The sequence below is a fragment of the Poecilia reticulata genome, chromosome 9 (assembly GCF_904066995.2).
Source record: "Poecilia reticulata chromosome 9, P_reticulata-male-v2, whole genome shotgun sequence".
Classification (NCBI taxonomy): Eukaryota; Metazoa; Chordata; class Actinopteri; order Cyprinodontiformes; family Poeciliidae; genus Poecilia; species Poecilia reticulata.
In genome coordinates this window covers 17877718-17898854 of record NC_088838.1, presented here as the reverse complement: position 1 = coordinate 17898854, position 21137 = coordinate 17877718, and the positions used below count along the sequence as shown (strand labels likewise).

The following is a 21137-nucleotide window of genomic DNA, read 5'->3' as shown; positions in this document are numbered from 1 at the left end:
AAATTGGTTTGTGATTGAGGCATAAAACATTACAACTTTGTTTTTAATCAGTGCTAAACTTTTTCTATCAACTAAAAACTTAAATGTCTCCTTAAACCTCTTTTGAGTAAGGAAAACTAGCTTGCATGCAAGTCGGACAGTTTTTTCAAGAAACAGCATATTATCACCAACAATTATGAAATTATTTATAAAGAATGTAATTAAACCCTAATGCTGAAAAAAGTTGTTTAATATGACTGCAATTCCAACGTTGGTCTGTTGATGGCAGCAGAGGTCTAAAGTTTTTACAGAGTGAAAAGTCGTGTGTGTGCGTGTGTGTGTGCGTGTGTGTGTGTGTGTGTGTGTGTGTGTGTGTGTGTGTGTGTGTGTGTGTGTGTGTGTGTGTGTGTGTTTTGTCTGCTGTGCTGTTTTTGGACATAGATATTATAAATGTAATCTTCGACTGCAAATATTGAAAGGTCAGTGTGCAGAGGATGCTGCTTCTTTGGAATATTTTCTCCAGACGACCTCAGGTGTCCTCAGCGATCTTCCTTCTTTCCTAACAGAGCTAAAAAACTACAAACTGGTTAATTCCTTTTTCCCTTTCATCATTTCACCTTGTTTTTCCTCCTCCTCTGAAGATTTTCACACTCATGATGGCGAAGGCCTCATCCGTCATCTCACATCCTCCTCCTCCTCTCTCCCATCTGCGTCTGAGGCCAGCAGCGCTGAAGGACACAGGGAATCTCTCACCACCTCCAAGAAGAGGCTAATCCTCTTTGCCCCAACTTTAACTGGGCCACTAATCCTGCAGGTTTATCTAAGCAGTGAGCACCTAGCACTGCTGACAACTTGGCCTGCCCTCCTCCCTTCACCCCGTTAAGTAGGGCAGGGCTCGGTCCTGCAAGTGTCACTGTCAGCAACTCTGGAACCACACGCTTGCACAGGAAGTGTGAGCTGTTAACAAAATGGCTCGTCTGCTTGCAGCAGGCGTCTGCTGGCTGCCACAAATGTGTCTCAACGAACCAAGTGACAGCCAGACGGGACTGTGTTGTAACGGCCCTTGTTTGGTAACCGCACAGAAGGGAAAGTTTACTCCCTCAGCCAGGAGGTCTGATGGTGACTAACTAGCTTAGGTTTTGGAAGGACAAATTGTTCAGCTATTGTTCAGCCAGTTAGGCTTTAAGATGTTTAGGCTGACTGGTCTAATGAGGACACAAGACCGGACTTGTGCTAAATCCCCCCCTTTTTTTTTTTTGACTAAGCGACACTTCAGACTTGCATCTTCTGAAACAGAGCAGAAACATCATACCGTTCACTGTGAACAATCATTTAAACCAACTTACAGTGCCTAGGAAAAGCATTGAGACATCTTGAACTTTCACATCTTGTCACACTACGACCACAAACCTCACATTGGAGACACTTTAAGGAGACAAACAAAAAGAATGCACGGTTGTGAAGTGGAAGGTAAAGTGTTCGTCTGAGTCAATACTTTGTAGACCCACCTTTCACAGTAATTTCAGCAGCGAGTCTGTTAGACTGTGTCTATCAGATTTGTGCAGCTACTGAAACAGAAATATTGTCTCATTCTTTGCAAAACAGCTAAGCGTGGTCAAACTGGAAGGAGAGCCTGTGAAGGTCATGTAAAGTCTTACAGCAGACTCTCAGCTGGAATTAGGTCTAGACCTTTGAATTGCTTATTCTAACAAGTAAATAATGCTTTAGTCCAAACCAGTTTACTGTAGATTTTAGAGATGTTGTGCTGCTGGTAGCTGGATCTCTGGTCCAGTTTCTAGTGTTTTACAGCCTCCAGCAGGTTTTTTCCCCCCTGCATTTAGGCCCATCCATCTTCCTATTAACCACCAGCTTCTTGTCCCTCTTTAAGAAAAGCATTCACATAGCATAATGCTGCCACTATCAAGGTGGGGATGGTGGGTTGAGGGTCTTAATTTTCTACCATCCACTGTTTTATAAGCTAAAGTTTTCAGATTTGGTCCCATCTGACCAGAGCGCCTTCCTCTACATTTTGCTGTTTTACCTTATATACAGTAGTTTGTGTCAAATCGCAAACAGGACGTCTTGTGCTTTTCAACAGTCTTGCCACTCTTTCATAAATGCCAGATTTGTGGAGTACACAAATGTGAGCAGAGCTTTTTGGAGCTGTTGCTCAGATAGTCAACCTGTCTGCGCTGCTGCTTTACCCATAATCGTTTTTACATGCTGAAAAGTATCTCATAATAATTTGGCCAGTCTAATGAAATAATGTACTCAACACTTCACTCCCTGCTTCCTTCCTGCATGCTGTTTTTGCTGCTGGCAGCTTCTGCCCGGTTCTCTTCGGCCCCTCTAAAAACCTCAGCACCCCGCTTAGGCCTCAAGGTCAGAGACCCTCTCCTCAGTTCCCGACACGCACAATCCATATTCAGAGTGCAAAGATGCACTCACTACTCCATAACTTGTAGAACAGCATCTCCACAGAGAATGGATCCTGGACGACAAACTCAAAATTATAATAAATTGGCTCATAAATATGCATTTAAAAAATTGGAAGGAGTTTCCTGGCTGAACTTTGTTTTGGTCTATCGCATAAAAAATACATAATATGTAGATGTTGAACGTTTTAGGTGGTGTTAATCTCCTCCAGGACACTGTATGTGCATAAAAAATCGACATCTTGTCTCTGCAGAAAAACAAACGATCCTCCCCTTTTTCCTGACTTTCTTCTTTAATTCTTCCCGACAAAATATTTCTGCCAAGAAGAGTGACATTTCTAAATAGAATGAGCAATCACTGGAAGCACTGGGAGATGAAGAGCCAGAGACATATTGGTCAGGTGGCGTGTGAGATGACCTTTCAGTCCATATGAGATGAAATGAGGCCAGTGAACCCGAAATGATTCAGAGTGTCTAAACTGACAGGCGAGGGCACGGCCGTGGCGGAGCTGCAGCTCGGCTCCGCCGGCCTCGGTGGGCGTCTCTTGTGATTTATTGTGAAATTGCCAAGGACTCAATGTGGCATGCAGGTGAATGAGTTTTGCTAATAAGAGGAGCATTTCTGCTCCACAGAGCTCTTTTTCTGTGTGAGCGAGTGTGTGTGAAATCAGCGCTCGGTGTCTCCCAGTGCCGCCGCATGCTCTGGTGGAGGCGGCTGCCTCATCAGCCTGGGGATTATCTGGTGTTTTCGGTGGGCAGAGAGACTAGGAGGGAGAACAGGAAGGGTCTGTGCTGAGTTCTTGAGGATATCTGTGCTGTTAAGTGCAGAGATTAGCTATGAGATTACAAAAAAAAAGGCTGTCATTATGCATTTAATTTAGATATCAAGCAAACATGTTTTTTTAATTTCATTATATCAACGAGACTTTATGCGATAAACTGAAAGAAAGTAGCGTATAATAGTAAAACAGAAGAATTAAAAAAAACTGAACATTTCTGTATGCATTCTGCCACTTCTTTACTCTGTTACACTAAATAAAATCCAGTGTTGCCTGTTGTTTTAACACTAAGTCGGTGCCACCACAGCTAAAAAGTGAAAGCTCATTTGCAGTTTTGGACACGGCAAACAGGGATGCTTTTCTTGAACGGGGGCAGAAAAACAGCAGTTGTTGGGGAGATGAATGGAGCAACATGAAGATCATATCTGGATGTAAAGGCTTGAGAACAGGGCTTGATGTTCATCTTCCAGGAGGACAACGACCATAAACACTGAGTCAGAGCTGTAATAGAACGGTTTAATCAAAGCCTAAACCACAGCAAGATGTGGTTTAAAAAGGTATTAACTCTCATTGTACTGAACACATTTGGAAGCCACAATTTTCCCAATTTTATTAACGTAGATTTTTATAATAATTTATAAACGTTGCCTCCTTTTCACCGTTATAAACTGCTTTGTTTTGGTCTTAAACACGGATCCCGCTGACGTTTGTGGTCGTCATGTGATAAAATGTGAAAACAGTTCAAGGCGTATGAATTCCTTTTGCAAAGCTTTGTGTCGCACAAATATCTAGAACAACAGCAAGCTGCAGTTTGAGCTCCCATCGCTGCTGCATCGGGTTTGAAAAATGGGATAGTGCACCTGTTGTTTCTGGAGTACTTGCCTCTTTTTGCCCACGTATGTAAATTGCATTCTTAGTAACCCAACTTCCCTTTTCCACTGCTGAAGAGTTGTCTCCAAAGCACAACCCAGAAAATAAAACCATTTATGTCCCCCATTTTTCTGCTTGTGTTTCCCTGAGGTGAGGTTGTTACCGCTGTAAAGGTGAAGGAGGTCAAGTGAACAACAAGATTGTCGAGGCGGGCATATGGCAGTGAAGTGCAGAGACAATCCCCAGACTAATATGCTTACCTTCATTTATCAGACGCTTTGGCCCTGTGTCTTAAAATGCGAATAAAAGAAAGACAGGAGACGGACGTAGAAGTCATCTGCTTTATTTCCTTATGTCAAACATTGTACATAAGAGAGGAAAGGTCAAATGAAAAACAGCCAATCTACATTAAAGTAAAGAAACTCCAGTCCTGAGATTGACAAAAAGCAGGGAGCAGAGAAAATGTCTCCTGTGATGGTTGAGATGGAGGAGTGACTGTGGCAGTTTCAGCAAATTGAAGATGATGGTTGCAGATCTGGGGAGGGTAAGCCGTCACTGCGATGCTTGGCTGTAGGCACATTCAAAAGCTGAAAACCCCCGCGACTAAAGGATTTTACAGCTTTTCTTTTTATATTCAGACTTCTTTTTCGAAATCTAAGACTCGTATATCATTATTGTTTGAAAAGAAGAAAGAAGCATTGTACTCTTTACATTTTTTTTTTCATCCTGAGGAGACAAAACAATTTTTTTTAAAACACAGTACTGCAGGGAAAACAATAAGAGAGATGCTTTATAGATTTCCCATTTCCATATATATTATTTTCTCAAGGTTGCGGCACCCTCGTACTTTGGCAGCGTTGGTGCACTTGAGATCATCTGGGAAAAAAAAGACGAAAACACAGAAACTGCCTCACAAACCGTAAAAAGAATCCAGAAAAAAAAGAGAGAGAGAGAGAGAAAGCAAAATCCTCAGACTTTTGCGTTTAGATTGGATTCAGTAATAGACCGGCTGTGCAGACCAGATGAATATGTGGAGGTCATAAGCTTTTTCATTTAAACATACACAGAAATAAAACGGGTGTAAACTCCGGGAACACTCTGCTGTGAAGTTGTGGCTTTAGGGGAAAAGATTCAGCTTCGTGTGTTAAGTTTTTTTTTTTTTGCCTCGTGGCACAATGTATAAAAATTATATTTAACATATGTGGTGCTTGCATCTGTCCAAACAATGGCTCGTCGTAGCAGACTCTAACTTATAAGAGACATTACCATGGTGCGCACAATAAAAACACAAATATTTTTTACAAATGCATGACATTATGTCATCCAGTACTGGTTGATTATAACAGGTACGATATTTTTATCATTGAATTATTGCAGTTTGATGTGGATCCCTAAACATAAACCAAAATTCTGCCTTTTTTTAAGTGCTTACCATGCAGAATATTATCAAATCGCCGTTTTGACCTAGTTTTTTAATTCTAAATAGTTTGTGATGATACACATTTTTAAATCAGAGCTTTTAGATAAATCTTCTTCTTATTGTTATTTTCCTTTTACTATTGTTTAACAATTTAGTGAAACCTTAAAATTAACAACAGAGCAAAGATTCGCAGGTATCTGAGCAGTTTTACTCGTTACCTGATTTTTAAATTTCTTAATTTAAATTTGCTGTCTTCATCATCAGACAGAAAGATGCTGCTTGCACTGATCAAAGTAAAGTCCTGCCTTCATGGACTCTCAGGAGAGCTGAGAAGAAGCAGCTGAAGATTCGTCTCTTGGAGGCGATTCGCTCACGCCTGACACATCGATACTCAGCTGCTTGTGTAGCTAGTCTGTAGTTTACAAGCAGATCTTAGCATTTGTAGTTTACAGTCAGCGCTAAATTACAAAGAGTGATGGGCAGAGCGTGTTTCATTTTGTTTTTTGAAAGAAAAATTTCCTAAGAGTCTATTTGTTTTTTTGTCTTAAGCAAGGAAAATTGTAAAACCCTCTTTCAGCCAGATGACAGACAATGCGCAGCAACACGTGTGGGAGGGGCAAGTTTTTCCTCCATTGAGCCTGAGAAAAAAAATTTAACTTTCTCTGCTGTCAGTAAAGCAAAACTACATGAACATCACTGTAGCTTCTGCAAACCTTGGTGCCACTAACAGGCCTTCACATTTTTAACCTCAGAGATTTGTGAGGAAAAACAACGCATCTTCAAAGACACATAGTGCAACACAGCTATAGCTGGTGGTTTAGAGATACATTTCTCTCCAGGACCGTGTGAATTATTGATGGAAGTGTTTTCCTGCCAGGTGTGAGGGAAACAGAGAGGACTGGTGTCTTAAATTCATCCAATCTCAGATCCGAAGGAGGATCGAAGACAAGAGGAGGGACATGACCGGAGTGGACCCTCACCACACCAGCCGTGTGGAGGGTGGAGAAGCGCCGCCAGGACTCCACAGGGCAAGCAGCTGCCTTTTTTTCCCTCCTCCACCGCCTCCCCGCCCTCGTTCTGAGAGCAAAAGAGCTGAGCCTGCTTCCCCCTTTGCTTCTCAGCAGTATTTAAGGTGCATAATATGCGACTATAAACCTTTACACAGGGCAAAGGTCTTAATGGACTTATTGGGATTTACTAAGGGATTTTTACAGCCAGCATAAGTCACTTTTCCTACACTTTGCCCTCCAACCATCCTCCATGAGCCTCTCATTGCCCTTGAAAACGTGTTAGCAGTCAATAGCGGGCTGTAGCCTCAGAGATAAGTTATAGATTTAAATGTCCTCGATCAGAAGGCGGCGTTGCTGTGATTAATCATTCGCGGAACAAGACGAGTTGAAATGTTTCTCTGGTTAGTGAAAATAGAGGATTTCTCTGCAGAGAACCGAGACACATTAAGTCTCCAGTCAAAGATTTGAAGGAACATGTCAATTATCCTGATTACCAAACGCTTTGAGGCTTTTCTGAGTCAAAAATTACCCGCATCCTTCCTTTTTTCTTTTTATCCATTCCTTCTTTTCTCTGTCAGATTGCACAGGGCCCCCCCAGTCAAGCAGGGAGCGAGCATGTATAATCCAACAGAAAACAAATCCCCCTCCATCAATCGCAACCCGGCTTTTAAAACAAGCCTGGGCGCCATGGTGCAGCACTCAGGCCCTCAGAGATGCTGTGGCGTCTGTGATATAGCAACACCACCCACCCGCCTCCCTCCCAACCACCACCACCACTCAGACCCTGCTGTCCTCCCCTCCGACGCCAGCCAGACAGCCAGTCCTAACCTTCGGTTTGTTTAAGCGCCGCTGAACCCTGTTGGCCCTGGATTGGGTGGGGGGGGGGAGGTGGAGGAAGGGTGGGCTTTAGATAATGACCTGCCATATGCCACTCTGCCTCTGCAGCTGAGTGAGCCGTGGCTGGATCAGCCCAGGCACAAATCTATTTGAAATTTAATTCTATTATCCTAATATGAGCTGGGCGTCCATTGTCCGAATGAGGAACAGAGGAGTGGAGCAGAGTTGCAGGGCTAAGATGCGTGCCTTCAACAGGGGCTCATTAATGTGTGTGAAGGAGCAGAGGGACAGACAGTTGGGAGCCTGTGCTCCAAGAAGAGGTGATCGAGGGGAGGGGATGTTGGGGGGATGCTGGACCAGCCTGGGTTGCATAAAAATGATTTAAAACTCTCATTTGTGCAGCTATTTTTGTTATGTTTTGCCAGAGCGTTTGAACTTTTCACCTTTTAGTCCTGCTACAACACAAACGCCAATGTCTTTTAGATGATATAGAAGCACAAAGCAGTAGATAACTGGAAGAAAAGTGGTACATGTTTATCTTTTAAATACAATTCTCAAAAGTGTGGTGTGTATTTTGTATTTAGTTCCTTTTACTTTGACACCTCTAAGTAAAATCCAGTGCACATCATTAGCGGACACTACAGATATGTGGAAGGATTTCAACTGTTTGTCCTCATGCACACAAGGTTGCTAAAAACTAGCACTGCACATCACCCTGGACACACCATTCCCAGGGTGAAACATGGTGGTAGCAGCATCATGCTGTCGGGATGCATTTGTTCAGGGAAGCTTTGCAGAGTTGGGGGGGTAAGATGGATAAAGACATGACGAGGTCTGTTAGAGACGGCAAAAGTTTAGAGATCGAAGTTCACATTCCTGCATGACAACAATCCCAAACACACAGCTAACATAACTGGGTATGATCAAAGGACTTCAGTGGCCCAGTCAAAGTCCAGACCAAAGTCAATTTGGAAATATGCAGAAAGATTTGAATTCACAGTGGCCCTGTGCAAGGCATGGACAGTCTCAGTCTCCACACGGCGTTGACTCAGCTGGTATGAGTGAGAATACACAACATTTCACTTATGTAAAACGTTGAAGTCAAACATCTTTTCTCTTCACAACTGCGCACTACTTCGTGTCTATCGCGCAAAACTTCCAAACATTTGTGGTTGTAATGTGGAAAGATGTGAGTCAATGATTCGATCCGCGTCTCTCTTCTGAAATCCCTTGCGACGGGTTTCATTTCAGTCGACTTTTTTAGATTAACAATCTCGAACGGCAATGTCCAGCAGCCAAGATGTCACCTAATGTTTCTGTTAGCTGAGGAGGCCTGGTGCCTCAGATCTCCACTGGTGGAGGGGGAAGGGAGAGACGCAGACGCTAGAAACTCCACTGCCTTAAAACATCTCCCCTTTTCACTGCAACATCATGTGACAGGGTTTAATGCTTGGATGCAGAAGTCAAACGGAAGGGATTTGGGGATGGGACGTATGTGTAAATCTGTCAAAATACTTCTACCACACAGAAAATATGCTGGAATCAGACTGTGGCTCAAGAATTTGGCTGCTGAAACATAATGCATCTCTGCAATGTTGAGGTTTTACTATGCAAATTTAAGCCAAGAGGCTTTTATTCTTCAAGTCTGAAATATCTGTCAGCCATCAAAAAACTAAATCAGCCCTAGTTCGACATGTATGGATGAGAGTTTGGATAGTTGTTTTTTTTTTTTTTGTTGCAAAAAGTAAAAATGAAAGGATATTAAGTTCCAATTACACTTTTTAGTCTCCCCTGTTTTCTTCCATACAACAGCTTTTATTTAAGGAAAAAAAAAAAACACAACTTGACCTGGCAGCACTGTTTCTCCTTTTCTCTCGGGATGGCCAAAATCTAAACATTTAGAAAATCAATCAAAAGTACAAGGTTCTAATCAATAAGGAATCGCACGTCAGATTACATTATGGGTCTGGTAGACCTATTAAAACAAAGGCCCAGGATCCCACTGGCCTCCAGAGAGCAAATGTGAAGAAAAATAATCACAGACTTCATAGCCAAGGTATGGCTTCTGAATATATTCTTAAAGGAATTTATTTTACACCTTAGAACAAATCAAAACAAAGAAACCAGAGATAAAGATTAGGGATGTGGTACATTAGGAATGTATTGAAAACTGTAGTTTACATTTTTTTTTTTGGTGTAAGCTCAGAGAAAAAAAATGTTTATACAGTCATTATAATTGCACTTCATAAATCTAGACCGATGCCAGTATTTCTCCACAACAAAAGCTCCCCGTTCTCTCGTTCTGTCCAGTTAATAAATTCAATTTGCCGCTGAAATTTGACTGACAAAAGAAATGCTAATTTAAGACCAGAGAGCCGCTGCGCTGATACAATTTTTCTCACCCGCTCGGGGTCCCACAAGGCAACAAAATATTGTGGTAATTTTAAGTGCAGTACATTCGAGGGACTCTCACAGTCATAATGAATATTTCACTGCTCTGAATCATCAAAGTTAAGACTGGCCTGGGCCAACTGCACACCCGCAGCTGAAATGGGTAGCAAAGGAAAGAGACAGGGTATGATTGTTTTTGTTTTGTGCTCGTTTGCAACAGTAAAGTACCCCAAAAGCACGATCTAATTTGTTTTCACAGCTGCTGTAAGTGCAGCAATAAAGGAGTCAAATGACTCCACCTGCACAGAAAATCTAAAGCCTCCAATAAAAAGGAGCAAGTTATCTCCTGTACATAACTTAGTCATGATGTTTGTCATAATGTTTATGGGACTGCTGAATCAGTCGGTCAGTCTCGCTGGAAAAGTCTGGTGATCACACGATAAAATAAAAAAAGTCTGAGGATTTTAAAGAACACAAACGAAGAAGGTACAAACAAACACACATGCACTCCGACGCACACACGCTTCAACATACAGCGCCTTGGAAAGGTATCCCCTTTAACATTAAAACCATTTTTCGTGTTGCAAGCACAAATTTCAGAGCGTTTTACTGAGATTTTGTGTGATAGACCAACACAAAGTAGTGCATGATCGTGATGTGGAAAAGAAAAAGATAAAATAGATAAATAAAAGATAAAATATTTTTTGAGCCCCCTTGTGTTTAATTCCCTTTTATTTTATGCCATCTGCTCAAGACCTGATAAATACGTTTGTTTTTTTTGGGAACATTTGAACACAAACATGAAGACCAGGAATATAGCAGATAGGTCAAAGAATGAGTGGTGGGAAATTTAGATTATAAAACAATATTCCAAAGCCAAAATAAATCCCATCTGCAGTTTGCCAGAAGCTGTGTACGGGACACAGTAAACATTCTCCTGTGGTGGCAGCTTCATTATATGGGTATGCTTTTCTTCTACCTGGACAGGATAAGTGTAATTTTTTGTAATAAAAAAATAAAATAAAACCAGTTTCCAATTAGGCACAACTTTGTGTTGATCTGAAACATGAATCAAAATAAAAACCTCTGAGATTTGGGGTCGAACGGTGAAAAAAAAAAAGCGAAAATGTCAAACGTCACCTTTACAAGCTGCCGTACACATAAGGTTATCTCTGTTCCCTCTCAGTCACATTCTTCACTGTAACATTTCTTTTTGTTTTTCATATTTTTTGCAACATTTTTTTCTTTTAAATAAGTATTTTGAAATTTACTGTCGGTTCCAGTGTTGGTTAGGAAAAAAAAAGAGCTCTCCGTTCAGGTTCTTACAGAACCAAAGCAGCAACTCTGCCTCACATCAGAACAAAAGAGACTGCACGTCAGCTTAACGAGGAAATTTTAAATCATAGTGACGAAAAAAGGAAAACAATAGAATAAGATTAAAAAAAAAACAATTGAGACACTTTTCCTTGTAGCAGCCAATACATATAATATACCTACAAATATATCAAACAACAAAAAATAGGTTCAAGTTTTTCAAGTTTCTTAAATATATCATATCCAAACTACCCAATTCCAAACTTCAAAGTTAACAAAATTCAAGCAGTGCAATTAATTTATCAATTATAACAGCAACAATAACTAATATTGTACTACCCTTTTAGATTCAACCTTGTGATCCTTTTTATAAGAACACCCTAGAACTGCTAGTAATCCTCTGGGGTTTTTTTCCCCAGCACATTTCTGTACGCATGTACTGTTACTGACTTTTGGGTTTTAAAAGCAGCCCTAAGCGCCGGCCCTTTAAGACCATTTCAGTGACAACCTACACAGTAGCTTCATCCTTAGTATTTGGAGAGGAGATACAAGTGGCGTATGCACTTCATGTCAAGCTATGATTCTCATCAAAAAAACAGTTTAAGAAGATAAAACAACAAAGCAAAAAATAAAAATAAAAAATATTATTAATCCAAAAATCCTATTGGCAAACCACACAATGGAACATCAGGAGAATCTTGGAATCCCTTTTCCATCCCGCTGGCAGTAACTACTACCTTTTGTGTTAGGGATCCCCCACAGCCTGCTTTGAAACCAGAAAATCTACGGTTACACAGCGCAGCCACTGCTCTTCTCTAAGACGCCGCGATCGTTAAAGCAGTGGCACTCGCAACAGTCCCGTAACATCTCTGTCTTGATTTTTCTTCATAAATTCACAACTCTTGATTAATTTCCTCCTCTTCTCCCTCCCACCCGTCCGTTCTATCTGTAAACAGGAAGGCGGATGTGTGCGTGCTGGTGGTCCAACAGCCGCGGCACCGACACAGTCTCGTAGCCTTTGCCGAGCATCTGCTCCTTGATGCAGGGCGGGTGGATGTCGTTGATCAGATACTCCAGAGACTGCAGGCTGCTGCTCAGCACTGAGGTGTTGCACAGGCTCTTGCTGGGCAGGCTGCAGCACAGACCCCCGCCGCTGTCAACGGTGGGGTGGTGGTGGTTATGGTGGTAGTGGTGATGGTGGTGAGGATAGCCCATTTCTCTGTGGCCCGTCGCCGGGCCTCCCGTGGAGGTGCCCAGCAGCTCCTGGGGGTTGTAGCAGTCACTGTCGGGCGTCACCAGCACGCTGTTCCACGGCGGTGCAAAGTACTGACCCACTGAGAAATTCCCGTGCATGCCCACACAGTTCAAAGGGGAAGAACTGACTTTGTCAAGCCCGCCCCCGCCGCTGGCACTCGCCGTCAGGTGGTAAGGTCTGGAGGAGGAGGAGGAGGACACCTGGGCTGCCATGATTCCTCCACCTGGAATGCAGGTTTCGGGGGACTTGCTGATGGCGCCCCCTCCTCCGCTGCCTCCGCTGTACATGCGGAGGACGGCCTGCTGTTGTTGTTGCTGCTGTTGGTGTTGTTGCTGTTGTTGTTTCTGCCACAGGATGTAGTCCATACCCTCCGCATATATGCCGCTCTTCATTACTTCTGCACTTTGCGCTGGCAGCCCTGATCCCGTGTACACCATGTTAGCCTGGGGACCCATCCCTACGACATAGCCTCCCCCTGAGGAGCTCGAACCGACCCCCATGACTGCTGTGACCTGCTTGGAGGGGCTGGAATTTGTTGGTGCAGTGGAAGCCCCCTGACACACCTGCTGCAGGGCCTGAGCCTGGCAATGTTGGTTGATCTGATAGATGATACTCTGAATGGAGGGGAGATTGGACTGTGCAGGCAGGGACAGGCCTCGGCCCCCGGTTACAGGAATCACAGAGCCAGCCACAGTGACATTTGGGGGTACTGAATGTCCAGAGCCTTCTGGAGGCTTTGAGGGCCCAGAGTGGTATACCATTTGGCCATGACTGCTGGCTAAAGTGCTACTATTAGGGGGTGGATACGGGGCCACCGCTATGTGAGCTGGAGAGAGCTTAGTCCGTCTGCCTTCTGAGTTCTTGAGAACGCCTTTGGAGTGACCAAAGGTGGATGACGACGATGATGAGGACTTGACGATGGCAAGGAGACCCTGGTACCCTCCTGTGTGGAGATGGGGGTAAGGGCTGTAGCGTTGCCCCGTGGTATCATATCCGTTCACAGTCCGGTTAAGGTGCTTGTGCTGGGGAACCCTGATGTTGGTGGGGAAAATCTTGATGGACAGTGGGTTGTTTGCCGTCTTCTGAGCATAAGCATCGAGTTCTGCTGCTGTAGGGTACCGTGAGGAAGGTGAAGGTACCACCAGGTCACCTGAAAGACAGAAACAGAAAAAAAGGATGAATGCATGAAGATCTCAAAGGGACAAATGCAGAACAATGCTGAGGTGAGATTTATTTTGGAATGTTGGGAGATTTCATAACCCCAAATTCATGTGAGGCACACAGGCACATCTACTGAGTCAATGAAAATAATGATAGGATGACAACCCAATCAACAGCCAATATATGGCTTCTGTGCATTGGTAGGTATTGCTTTTTCATCTGAAGAGTTAGTCTGACTGATTACCCTGCTAATATCAGCTTGTTATGCTTGCATATGCTGCATAAATAGCTAAAATATTTTGCACTGTAAGCACATTTCCTTGAAAACCGCTGTTAAAAGTGCAAGATTTTTTTGCTGCAGTTGGAAGATTTGTTTCTGTTTTTTAATAAAAACATTAGATCATATTGCAGATGTTTGTTTGAAAAATGTATGTGGTAGCATTTCTACTCAGATTATGATACAGCGAGAGACTCATTCCAGCCCATATCATAGTTGGAATCATATAAAAGAGAAATTTGCGAGCCATGAGGCGTCATATTATGTTAATTACAGATCTATAAAACAAAGGTGCACAAGCAACAAATGGGCTACAAAGTTTTTCAGGCTCGGCATGTTTTATGAATTTTAAGACCACCGTCTCGAGAATTTTATTAAGCAGATACACTTCAGTAGAACCCAAACACGGTTAGAAAGCAGCAGATGAGGACTGGCATTTATCAGCGCGCTCCTCCGCTCAGAGCTTTCTTTCCATCTCATTTTCACATCCTGATGTGGATGTACATCCCTAGACAAATGAATCTTTTTAAAAACTCATTCTGTCAGAGCCCGCTACCTTAGGCGCTGTTAAATCAGTGCATTGTGGAATTAATTTGGACTCTCTTCAGCGCTGAATTGGGTTAGCCTTGGTACCAGGCACGAAGGGAGGAAAGGGGAGGGAATAAAAGCTTGTTTAATTGAAGTGGCACATTTTAGATTTATAAGTGGAATCACTTACTGGGTCTTACCCTTGGCAACTGAGTTTTCTCATTCATTCAATCCAGCAGAACTGGGGAAAGAGACCCCCACAAAGAACCAATTAAAGGTCAACTGGGACTTGCAAGCTTGGTTAAGGAGAATCTAGCAAAATATAGCCCAATAATGAATGATCAAGTGATGATTTTTTTTTTCACACAGAAGTAGGTAAATTGAATTTCTAAAATAGACAGACCGCCTTGTTGAAAAAGACACCATATTAAAGTTCAGTTCCTTCAAAACACAGTTTACAGATTGATGCCTGATTCTGTTTTTATTTATCAATAGAAAATAAAGGGATTCAGTTGTATGTAAGCATCCAAAATGACTATATCCTACTCCTTAAACAAAATGTCTAGATCAAAAAGTGTGTCCTAAATTAGATTAATTGTGGAAACCTACCCCCGATTAGCTATTAGTTACACCCTTTAGCTTAGCTCCAGTAAGGTGCTGCTTATGGCAATCTGTCTGTTTTTGACATCGGTCACAAACAGACCGATGTCTGAGCTCAATGCAATGTTTTTGCATTGAGCTCTTTTTTTCAGCTGTGAGATGAAAAAAAGAGCTCATTTCAAGTCATCTTAAAGATCTGATTCATAACCTGGTTCAGGACTTTTTGTGAAGTTTCTTGTATGTCATTCTCATGTTCAGGTTCCAGCTGCGCTTAAAGCTGAACTTTTTTACACATGGTTTTTGTTTCAAGGATCATGTGGTTTTCATACATGGAATTTTTCTATTCAAATATGTCCTCTAATCTGACCTCCAAATATTTTAGATTTACACTCATCTGTCCAAAGAACAGGAACAGAATCTGTCTCTGTTCTCTCATGCAAACCTTAGTCTGGACATTATGTGTCATTTTTAAGAGAAGAGGTTTCCACACCTCCTGTGGAAGTCAAACTTGTGCAGTTGCTTTGTGATTTTATAGGGATACACTTTCATAAAAAGTCCCTAGTAGTCGTGTTTTCATTATGTGGACCTGATGTGATAAACCTGTGTAATTCCAACCATCTGAATAGGAATAAATGTCAGGATGTTCCAATTTCTTCCTTACCAGAAATGACAATTTTCAGAACATATGAAACAAATTTTTCTTCAATTTCTCAGCATTGTTGAAATTGATATTAAATATGCCCAAATGTATGAGATAAACACAAAAATGCTGTCATAGGACGCTCTATTTATTTTCACGACTGCATCTTCCAAAATGACTCCTGCAGGAGGAAAATGTATTATTTCAATTACGAGCACAGACTAGCATAAAATTGACTTTAACATGCATCTGAGATTAGCTTTAAAATATGAAACAGAGAGAAGCCGAATATATATACCACCTTTAGGAGATTCGCTTTAAATCTATATGTAAATGCTCTGCTCTGTTTGAGCAAATTCTCAAATTCAATCCAGCACTGAAGGCTCAGAGTCGACTGACAGCGGTCCTTGGTCAGCGGACCAGTACTTGGCCACAGTACGATGAGGTAGCAAACAGGAAAAATGCAATTTCTAAAAAGCCCACCATGTGTCATTGTCTGGGGGCTGGGCATGGAGGTGAGGGGCTGCGGTGAGATTGGATTTAAATGACATTATTCAGGCAATTTCATGGCTACTTAGCTCAGTATAACAAAAAGCGTGGGGGGTTGGGAAAAGGACTCAATTTACAAACAATATATCAGCTGCCACAAATGACTTGCAACCTCTTCAAAAATGACATTTCGATGCAAAAAAAAAAAAAAAGAAATGCTCAAAAATTAACCACCATAACAACAGTCAGCAAACGTCCCGGCTACCTGAGGCGTCTGTGACTGGGACGCAGTCCATTTCCTTTCCAATAGCAAAACCACTTTAAAGAAACTCCACAGCCAAGTAGTCACAATTCTCATTTCTTTGCTCCCATTCCAGATATCATGGGGAGTTCATTTCAACAACCCTTTGGGACTCCAACTGTGAAAATGATTAAATCTACAAGATCCATACCATAAAAAAAATAAAAAATTAGGTTGAATGCTGAGTGACAAGACAGTGAATATCTAAACTAAATTCATGGACAGATTGGTCCGGTGGGTTCATCAGAGATACTTTTATTAAAATCAAAACATGCACTCTGAGCTTCACACACAAACACATCAGATTTGACCTTTAACCAACACAAACTGCTTTCCCCAGGTCTTAGAGAAAAACAAACCACTGGTTGTATTTAAATGCAGCAAAAGGGTTCAAGACACATTTGGAAGTGCATATTGCTGATGGGCTGAGTTCCTACGCCAGAACCAATAACTGCTTGTCTCAGAGAGATCTCCCGACCAAAACACTGTTTTTTTTCCAAGATTCCTGGCCTGTCAAGCTAAGAGACATGAGCAGACCTACAGTTTATGATTTTGGAAGGTTTTCAATTCTTTCTGTTCTCGAAATCTACAACTGAGAAGGATCATTTTTAAAAACGAACAAAATGTGCATGTGTCTTTTTTCCAAGAAGAGAAAAAAAACACATGCAAACTACAGCAGGAATGTTATTTGAAACGAGAAAAACTGTACAAAAACCATCAGGGATATGAACACTTATTGAATTTGAGTTTGTTGGGAGCTTTGATGGTTATTCAGTCTAGCAGTTGCTGGGAGGAAGGACCTATGATAAAGCTCCCAGGTGAAAAAAAAGTATACTTAAATTTGTGAAAGTACACTTTAAGTATACTAAATATTAAGTGTACTACCTATAAGTATATCTGAAGTATACTAAAAATACACTTGTACCAATTTCGAAATTAGAACTTTAAACACACTTAAACATAATTGTACCAAAATACACTTTTAATATATTAAATAAAAATACACTTTAAATGAACAAAATATGAATGAATATGTATGAATTTTTAAGTGCCTTAATAATCTTTTACTATTCATTAAAATTGCATACAATAAAAAAATGATAATCATGATGTAATTTTTAAGAAAGTATCCAGATGTGTGATGTAAAACCTTATAACCAACGGCATTAGCTCCAGCTCATACTCCAGACCAGATCGTCCCTCCTACTTTGCTCAACCAAAACCGCAGAAGTTGCCTCAGCACTGAGAGATATTGTTGTTCGGATCGACGGATTATTGATGTGAGGGCTCCACAGACAACATTTCACAAGTAAGATGGACATATTATTGTGTATATTTTGTGATTGGAATATTACATTTAATCGATCATAACACGCTTTTTTGCTACTGGAAACCATATTCAAACATCTATCAAAGCTACATTTATGAACAATTGTATTTTTTAAGTATGTTTTTGCTTTTAAGTAGGTTGTTGTTCTAACTCGTTCATCAATGATTTTATCTTCAACATATGTTTGCAGTCTAAGCAAATGAAGATGAAAGAGGAAGCCAGAGAAATCAGGTGTTAGAAAAACTAAAGACTTTTTGTCTCAGAAGAAGCTCTGACTCCACCAGATCACCAACCAGCTCTGAAGATGAACCTTCACATTGTCTTCATGATGTAAGTTTGTTTTTTCAATGAGGAGCTAGCTACATTTTCAACAACAAAAACTGGTGTGTTAGCAAAACCAGGTGCTTAATAAATATGATTTGATTTAAAGATAACTGGACAGACTTTTCCCCTTGTTAATCTAACATTTATCTTTCTCTTTTTTTATTTGTTGCTGACTTTTAGGGCCCTGTGATGGACTGGTGACCTGTCCAGGATGAACCCTGCCTCTCATCTGATGGCTGCTGGAGATGGGCACCAGCAGCCCCCCTCACCACCCTGTAAGGATCAGTGTGTTCAGATCATGGATGGAAAGATTTTGAGGTAGTTTGTCTCCTTAAGTCCACACTTAAAACAGCTTCATAGTTAATGCCAACATCAACTGACTCTATGACATCGCTGACTATTTTTTTTCTACTTCTAACATAAACAGGCAAAGAAGACACCCAGAAATGTTTTTCCACCCCAGGCATCTGGTCCCAATCATCATCAGTTCTGATGGTGTCCCATACATGGCGAGTCCACAACGTCTTAAAATTGTAAGTATTATTTATTTTTGTATTTGCCATTTTTCTGTTCTCTTTAAATACAAATGCTTTCTCTGTTTAATTGCGCTGTTGTTCTTTTTTGTAGGTTCCTGTAAGATGCAGTGAATGGGAATGTTGTCGTTGATCCTCACTTTCATGTTTTATTGTCACACTTACATTTTCATGTTCATGTGTTCACTTTTGACCTGAACACTTATAATTTGTGTTAAGTTTATAATGTTTTGATTAAAATTATATAGTTTTAAAATGTCCGTAATAAAACAATATTTGAATTACCTTGAACATCTTGTGTAATTAATCTTCCCATGTAATTTTAGCCTAAAACAATGTAAGTACTGTAGTGTGGTTATGCATGTCATGTACAAAATAGTTTATTATCATTAGCAGGAAATAAAAAAAAAATTAAGTGTAATTTAAATACATTACTAATATCCATCCATCCATCCATTTTCTTGCACCCTTGTCCCTTAATGGGGTCGGGAGGGCTGCTGGTGCCCATCTCCAGCTAACGTTTCAGGCGAGAGGTGGGGTCACCCTGGACAGGTCGCCAGTCTGTTGCAGGGCAACACAGAGACACACAGGACAAACAACCATGCACACACACACTCACACCTGGGGGCAATTTAGACAGACCAATTAACCTGACAGTCATGTTTTTGGACTGTGGGAGGAAACGGGAGTACCCGGAGAAAACCCACGCATGAACAAGGAGAACATGCAAACTCCATGCAGAGGGACCGGGGCTGGGAATCGAACCCAGAGCCTTCTTGCTGCAAGGCAACAGCTCTACCAACTGTGCCACCGTGTAGCCCCCATTACTAATATATTAATAGTATATTTAAAATATATTTGAAGTATATTTTTAATATAATTCTGAGACAGAATTGTTACACTCAAAATATAATAATTATATCAAAATATGTTAATAAAGCTCTGAAATAAGGTTTTTTAAAAGGTATACTTTAAGTACACTAAGTACACTTGAAGTTGTTCCAAAAAAGTACGTATAGTATACTAAAATATTAGTTGCAATTTAATACTATTTAAATACTACTAAAGTATACTAAGCACAAAATTTGTTGTTCCAAAATAGTACAGTTTAAGTACATCGATAAAAGTATACTAAAGTATGTTAAAATTTAGTATACTAAAGGATACTTTTTTTTCACCTGGGCTCCCTTATGCACCAAGAGTAAATATCATTTGATAAAATTATACAAGAGAGGCCAATAAAACTCATGATAAATGTTGTACTTTTATAATCAGCCTTATGCCAAACATTCATTCCTTTGTCAAATGTATTACAAGATTTTGATTTTTTTTATTATCTGAACAAAGACATTGTTCTTTTCCACTGTCGCCACATTCCCAGCTAAGGTGGGAAGATTGCTGCAGAATCAGTGACTTAATGAAATCAGCTGATCTGGGATATAAGCAAATCAAACTGGAATGTATGGAAATGAACTGAACTGAGTTCTTTTTGGTTGCGTTCAACTGATTTTTGTGAATAATCTGAATCCGTTTGCTGTGTAAAGTCTCTCGAGATGGCATTTACTTTGAATTGGTGCCCTGTAATACAACTAAACTGAATTGATTGGTTCATACACCGTAATAGCTTAACCAGGCTAAACCTTCAGATCTGTGAAAGCGCACCAGCAACAGTAAATAAACTTTAATCAGATTGAGGATGACATCCTAATGGGCTGGTATGAGCGTGCCAGACCCACCAATCTGAGGTCTAACCAACCTCGGTGAGGCGCAGCCCTGCTTCCCCCTGTGACAGCAGTGTCATTTGCTTTGATGTTCTGACTTGCAGAGGAAACTGACAGAAGACTTATTTCATTTGCTCAGAAGAGAGAGAGCAAAAAAAAAAAAAACATGCTCATTTCAAAGCATATTGCGGGTCCGCATGCAAATGGAAAGGCAGCATTTTTTTTTCTGATCTTCTTTACACGAGGGCAAGAGAAAAAAAACATCTTTGATCATCACATGGTCTAAATGAGGAAAGATATTTGGCTTTCAGGCATATCAAGGGCCCGTGCCCTGCCGCCCCTGCGAGCCCCCAGCTGCAATATGCCCATCATTTCACCTAATTACTGCCACATGAGGAAAAAAAAAACTAAAAAAGCCAGGAAATTCATTAAAGGGTAGCTAATTCTATTCCTTCTCACTCACTGAGCTCTATATTTTTCATGCCTGAGCCTGTGTTTCTTCTGAGCGAGAGGAGACAGCCCCTCTTCGCTTCGTCTTTTCCCAGCTTGGCCCTTGTTTGTCAATAGGCAGAGCCTTTGGCACACCAACCTGGCATCAAAGGGCTTCACACTTCACAGGCCACAGGGATTAGAGGCCTTTCAGGCCTACAAAACCCATCTCAGCTCCACAAAGGCTTCCGGTTATTAGAACCCACAAGCATAAAGCAAGGAGAGGAGGAGGAGGAGGCAAATGAGCATCTGGATGCTTCTGATTCCCGCTTCCTCTTGGAAAAAAAAAAAAAAAAAAAAAAAAAAGTTCCACGGAGAAAATTTTATAGCAAAGTTGATTACAGTAAGTATGGCCACAAACCAAAGCATATTTCACTCTCATGCACAGGCTGTTATAGACCCTGTGTTTGATGTGCAGAGCCTCCACATCTCTCTACTCCAGAGCTTTAAGTCT

At 41.1% G+C, this 21137-nt stretch overlaps 1 protein-coding gene and 1 long non-coding RNA gene across 3 annotated transcripts in view; one reads left to right on the top strand and one right to left on the bottom strand.

The window, feature by feature from the left end:
* Positions 1 to 4390: 4390 nt before the first annotated feature.
* The window catches only part of fam222aa (family with sequence similarity 222 member Aa), a 74718-nt gene continuing 57971 nt past the window's right edge, over positions 4391 to 21137 (bottom strand). The window contains exon 3 of the mRNA XM_008418709.3: positions 4391 to 13440. Within this exon, the coding sequence (XP_008416931.1) occupies positions 11978 to 13440 (1463 nt within the window). The 3' untranslated portion in view covers positions 4391 to 11977. The remainder of the gene's footprint in view (positions 13441 to 21137) is intronic.
* Positions 13406 to 19327, top strand: LOC145552798 (uncharacterized). 2 transcript variants are annotated; one of them, XR_014088918.1, is made up of 4 exons: positions 13406 to 17946; positions 18121 to 18258; positions 18368 to 18473; positions 18568 to 19327. It is a non-coding gene; the product is annotated as an uncharacterized LOC145552798 (long non-coding RNA). The 2 variants fall into 2 exon arrangements; XR_014088917.1 differs by having other exon boundaries at positions 18368 to 19327.